At 35.7% G+C, this 6,450-nt stretch overlaps 1 protein-coding gene across 1 annotated transcript; it reads right to left on the bottom strand.

The window, feature by feature from the left end:
• Window positions 1–2,750: 2,750 nt before the first annotated feature.
• Window positions 2,751–4,371, bottom strand: LOC106337442. The gene is made up of 2 exons (XM_013776547.1): window positions 3,952–4,371; window positions 2,751–3,805 (listed from the first exon to the last, which is right to left on the bottom strand). The coding sequence occupies exons 1-2, from the start codon at window positions 4,347–4,349 to the stop codon at window positions 2,854–2,856; spliced, it is 1,350 nt and encodes a 449-aa protein (XP_013632001.1). The 5' UTR covers window positions 4,350–4,371; the 3' UTR covers window positions 2,751–2,853.
• Window positions 4,372–6,450: the final 2,079 nt, after the last annotated feature.

Here is a 6,450-nt window from a genome sequence, read left to right as displayed (position 1 = left end):
TTTTTTATAATTTGATATTTGTGGATTTGTAAAAATAGTAGAAAAACTAAAATAATGATTAGTACAAAATTCTATAATTAACCATCATATGATTTAACGTGAGCGCGATCCGTAGGAAACTGATTTCTCAAATAATATTATAGAGATTATAAAATATTTTTCTTTTGCCAAACATAATATATTACAGTTATATTTTTATTAGTTAATTTATAGCCTAATTGAATAAAAAACAGTAGTAGTTTAATTTGAAAAACCTTTTACAATCCAACACCAGCATGGTGAAACATCATCTCCAAATCAAAGACTAACGAAATTTATTGATAAAAAACATGAGAAAACGGCTTAGTTTAGTATGAATTCAGAAAATGCAAAATATGGATATCTACTTATTTTTTTGGTTTGTAAAAATAAATTAAGATGTAAGATTCTACGTCTTTCAAATAAAGATACATTTGATGTAACAAAGGTTTTTTTAGTAAATAGAATTTACGTTTATTAAAACAAAAAAAATCTATGTCGTCAGTTCAGAGCTTAGGTAGCAAGTACATTAATATCTTCATTTGATGATGCTGAAGGTGAATGGCGAAGATTGGATGAAGCTCTTAGTTTCGATGATGAAAATGGTGCCTGAAAAAAATCTTACATCTTTAGTTAATCCTAACATACCGAATCGACTCAACGAATTTGTTCTTTAAGTGAATTCAAGTGCATGTATGCAATCACTTGACTCTCCAACAATTACCCATCACTTATATCTTTTTTTTACTGTGTTGTGGTACACTCTTTTAAACATGTTACACATGTTACACATTTATTCATATTATTTTGGGAAAATTGCCAAAACAGAACAAAAATTTAGCATGGTTGTCCCTTTGGTATAAAACCAATTTTGTCCATTTTGTCTCCCTTTTACCCTTTTCCTTTCTGAAATTTAATGAAATAAATAGTTTAATGAATCAAAAAAATTACTAAAAATATAAACAATTAATAAAACACCGATATACACAAACACATATATTTTTTTGGTTGAAAAACTTGATAAATAAAATTTTTAAATTTTGTTCTACTAAAAGTAGAACTCGTCTTCTACGAAAAATGAGTTAGTAGAAAACGAATTCCTGAATAAACAAGTCCATATATCTTTTTTAGAACGAAAAATCTACTTTTAATTAAAATTCTAAATATGAGAAATGCGAATTCTACTAATGGTAAAGATATCTACTTTTCTCTCAAATGCAGTTTCTACTTTTATGAAGTATCTAAAATTTCGGGAATGCGAAATCTAAGTACAACACGTACGTCTACATGAGGTAGAAATTGCATTCAAGATTTTTGTCATGGTTCTACTCATTGTAGAAGATGCCTTCTACGGATAAGAAAACCTGTTTTTTCAAAAATTAAGAAAGCTTCTGTTAAGAAAATATTCTAACTTCCTAAAACGTGTTTTGATCGATTTGCTTTGCCAAAATATAAAAAAACAAAATTTCCTTCTCTTCTTCATCAATATATGATTTCTCCATAATTTGTCTTGTGATTTTCACAAACTCTTGTTCTATGATGCATATCTATACAACATGTGGTGTTTGGGAATTTGGTTCAACCACTGGATGAGTTTTTTCGGTTGATGACAAAGGGGGTATGCTACTGTTATTGAAATCAAGTTCTACATTAGAAGATTTTAAAAGAATGGTTGTGGAGGATTTTGATATGGAAGAAGATTAGGGTTAGTAGGGATATTTGGTTCCGTACTTCAGTATCTTTTGTTCCTTTTTAAAATTTTTTTTTTACATTTCTTTTGCTTTTCTAAAACATTTTATTTTTATCTTTTTCATTAAACTTTTAAAAATGGTTTTAATATATGTTTAATTTGTTTAATGAAAGGTTAGTTTTGGCATTATAAAAAATATTATACTATATGGACAACTTAGTGATGGTATTATACTAATGGAACAACCATCCTAAATTTTTTTGTTCAGTTTTGACAATTTTCTAATTTATTTTTCCTTTTACGAAACACCAAAACCGGTTCTATAGAAAGCCCAACGAAACAACTGCTTTTGCCCTCAAATTTTATGTATTTCATATGCATTGACTATACGACAATCAAAACATCCAAAACATGTATGTATGAATCGTTCAGCTCTTAAACCGTAATTGTTTCCCTCCTAATTTGAGGATCAGTCTTGCAAAATACACGGGAAAACAAACAGACAAAATGAAAATATACCTAGTATTTATTTGCTACTAATCATACCTACTATTTAATGAAAATAGTTTGTCAATGTAAATCCTAAAACTCAGACTAAGTATTTGAGAGTGTTTGCTTGTAAATTAGGAAAGAAAGAACTTGTGACAACAGTATCCTTACAACACAATGATATAATCAAACTAAAGTTGGCAAAAATAGATTTGTATATTGATCTAAACGGGTTTACAAGTGTTTGTGAATAAGAATAAAACTAATCTAATGAAGAACAAGATCTAAAACAAGGCAGAAATGTATAGGGAACTAGAGCTCGAGGTCGATCTGTGAGTGTGTATGCGGGTATGAATGTGTCTCCCCCTCTTGTTCTCTTCTCTTTTTTATACTGCTCAAAGTTGTTTCAAACTTCTAATATCTTCCCCTTCTGGTAACTTGACTGCAAAAATATTGGAATTTCCTTTGACTAGGTTGCGATTCAGTTCGAAGTCGATCGTGGACCTCGAGCCTATTCTTCCTCTTCGGTCCTAAGGCTCATATTGAGTTATAATAATCATTCTTAGGCTGAGCTGACCGCTAGATTAGGTCCCAGCAGTAAGGGTTATATTGAGTTTTAGTATATATCTATTTTTGTAATACAACATAACTAGTGGTCACTCCCACTTACATCTCAGTCTTTGAGTATGTCTAAATAAACATTTAACCAACAAAACTCCATCTGCTCTTCTCAATCCAAAGCTCTCCACCAACACATAACACCCAAATCTCCTCCATTCTCTATCATTATTACCATTCATATCTCTAAAATCTCTTCTAGAAACACCAATTTGTTCATCTCTCTCAACTCTTACCACTTTCCTCCCTCCTTCCACCCATCCTCCTTCCTCCATTACCCTTCTCATTCTTTCCACCACCACGAAACTCAGTCCCACCGCAGACCCAGAACCCGTCTTCCTCCTCCTCTCCCCCGGTCCCCGCAAACCTTGAACCGGAATATACCAATAAAACCCTCCACGCCCTTCTTTCTCTCCCTTAACCGCCTCTATGCCCTTCACATAGTTCGCCTCTCTCAACACATTCGCTTCTACCCTCACCAGTCCTTCATCTTCATCATTGTTTTCGTCGTTTGTGTCATCCAAGTTATTGTTTTCGCAATGGTAGATCCGTTCCCAGTATTGAGATAGTGTGATCCTATAAAACATCGACTTCTTCATCTGATGACTTACACTACCATTCTCCTTCACAAACATAAATGGGCAATACCATTCTCCTACTATCACACTCCCAGACCGAATTGTTGAGACTGAGAATCCGAATTCAGGGAGACGGGCTCTTAGCTCATCGTCTAGGCCTAGAGCTTCTCTAGGTCTCCTCGGATGCAGGCTCCTAGAGGCTCGTAGCTCCCACCCTTTCTTCTTGAGAAATGAAGGTGGTGTACCGTCTGGGGCAACAGATTTGGCAAAGAACGTCTTGTCATGATGTCGGTTGATCTTCACGGTCTGATAAATGTTTCTTGGATCCAAAGGTTTGGGTTTTTTTTCATACAAGATATCTGGGAAACAACATAGACCTTTCTCTATCTCCTTAGAACACACACAGACTTTCCTGCAAAAAAAGAGAGAGAAGAAGACTTCACTACACTCGCTCCTAATTTTATTTATCCTTTTTATCACTAAACCGCTAAAGACACCAACTCAAATCTGAATTTAACGCTTCTAACTTAGATTTTTGTGTTTTTTTTTCTATCTTACCCTTTATGTCTGCCTCTAGCGTGAACAACGTAATACCGATTCGAAGATAATGGTTGATCGAGAGCTGGTATGAACAAGACCTTCTTAACCGAAGTATCTCTGTTTCCGGAACTGTCTGTGTGAACAACTGATAAGATCTTGTCTTGAGGGAACGGAAGCTTCTCGATTTTTGTCCTCTTACACATGCCGAAACAGAACGTATCATCTGTTTCTGCTTCTTCGTCTGTGATAACTAGAACACCGGAGAATGGACCCTCCGGTGACTCCTCCGATAGTGTCTTCTGGTATTTTCTGAACTGCGACAATGTCCTCGTCACGTACATTGTTTGTGCTTGAAGATGTGTATGGGAATTGTGATTATGTGTAGGTTTTAATGTCAATTTGATGGGTTTTATCATAGTATTTTATAAAATTTGGGGGTGAAAACGACAAGATTGTAGTGTAGTGGAGTGGCTCGATATAACTTTTGATAGTGGAGGGTAAAGTTGAGTAATCTAAGTGTTTGCTGATTGGCAAGTCGTGACTTTGTTTTTACTAAAGAGAAAACAAAAGATAAAGCGAAATGTAACAATCACATTCCACTCTCTCAGTCTATCAGACAGGATTTTACAATTTAAACTTCAGAAACTAAGTTTTATCTTTCAAAATATTAGAAAGTTTATTTAGGTTTTGTTATAAACCATGGATGTCCATAACCGACCTGGTCTATAACCGGCCCAATACCAAGAGAGAGAGACAACCCAACCCTAGAGAGAGAGAGGCGGCCGCATGAAGAGGAGAGAGAGGCGGCTTAGGCTTTAGAGAAAATGAAACCCTATTTCCTTTTCCTTGTATTTGTAATATTTATGTCTTTCATATTTATGTCTTTCATTTTATCTCTTTGTAACTCTCATATATAAGGACACCTTATGATTGAGTAATAATACACACAACTTACATATTCCTAAACCTTAAGTTCATAACACGTTATAAGCACGATAGCCTCTAACACCCTGAGCCTAAAACCAAATCGCTAAAACCCTAGACGAAAATGAATCTGCCTCGGAACTTCAAAGAGGTCGTTTTCCCAAACCGACCCAGAAAACGATCAAGATATCAATTCGAAGCCCTTGCCGAGATGAATCAGTCAATGGAAACCGCTTGTCGATCTGGCCAACGACGCGCCCTCACGCACAAATACAGTGCGCACTGATTTGCTTTGGAACCCTAATCCGAACTCGACGATACCGACGAACCCTAATCTGTTCATGACTCCGTTCCAGCTCGTGTCCACCTGATCAGCTCCAGCCCCAAGGCGTTCCTGATCCTAGACAAACTCAGCTCCATCCTGCATCAAGGACAGCTCGTGTTCCAGACTGCAAGCGCCCCGTTCGCATCAGAGCCGCTCGCGATCCCGATTGCAACAGCTCCCGTTCGACGAGCAAATAGGTAATGCACCACCTCAAACAGAAAGACTAAGGAAAATGATGCAAGCACCCGACACCATGGCGGTTAGCCGTTCAACGGACGGTCGCCCTTCCAACAAGAAAAGGTATAAATATGGAAACTTCTCTGCCATGTCTCCAACCTCAATCCGTTCGCGTCCAGCCCAGCTCGCGTTCCTGCCCAGCTCGAGGTTCATTCTCTTGATGGTCCGGTTTCAACAATCTACTAAACTAAAGGTAAATTCGAATTCTAAGAACATGAAAATCGAATTTGGATTGCTTGTAAAGAATGAAACCATAAAACCTAATCTCTAAAGATAAAAGCCATATGATAATAGATCAATCCCTAATGAGTAAATCGAAGCTCTATAAGTTCGATCCCCAAACCCTAAAATCGAGATTGATCCATTGATCAATTTAAATCAAAGCCTTAAAGGTTTTGAATCTCAAATCAAATCTCTTTAATCTAAGATCAAAATTTTAAAAATACCTAAACCCTAATTCGAAAAACTGATTAATTGAATGTTGATTGAGATTGAATTGATCATCCTGAAATTATAATTGCTTGTTAATCAAATCAAAATCCTAAAATTCTAATTTTGAAAATCGATTTTGATTGTTTGAATTGAATATTAATTGATTGATTTGATCACCTAGAACTATTGCTAAGATTGTTTAAATTTAAATCTGAATGAATTAAGATTGTTTAGACTGAAACCCTAATAACCTAGTCTAGATTATTTTGAAATCGAATCTGAATTGTGGCCGTGTGGCCTTGTTGCATTCATACCCTAATTTGATCACAATTGATTGATTGCAAATTGCACTTAGAACTTTTCTAGGAATGGTATTGAATCAAATCAAGTAGCCGTGTGGCTTGTTCTTTTGTTTGGCCGAGAGGTTTGTTTGTATTGATTGCATCATATAGAAACAATGTATGTTAGGATTGCAATTACATGACAAACTAAATGCATAAGATTGAACCGATTGCATTCATGGCTGTGCGGCATGCTTATTGGCCGAGAGGCATAGATCTTGGCCGAGAGGCATAGATCTTGGCCGTGAGGCATTGATT

The sequence above is a fragment of the Brassica oleracea genome, chromosome C4, assembly GCF_000695525.1.
Source record: "Brassica oleracea var. oleracea cultivar TO1000 chromosome C4, BOL, whole genome shotgun sequence".
Classification (NCBI taxonomy): Eukaryota; Viridiplantae; Streptophyta; class Magnoliopsida; order Brassicales; family Brassicaceae; genus Brassica; species Brassica oleracea.
This window is presented reverse-complemented; position numbering and strand designations above follow the sequence as displayed.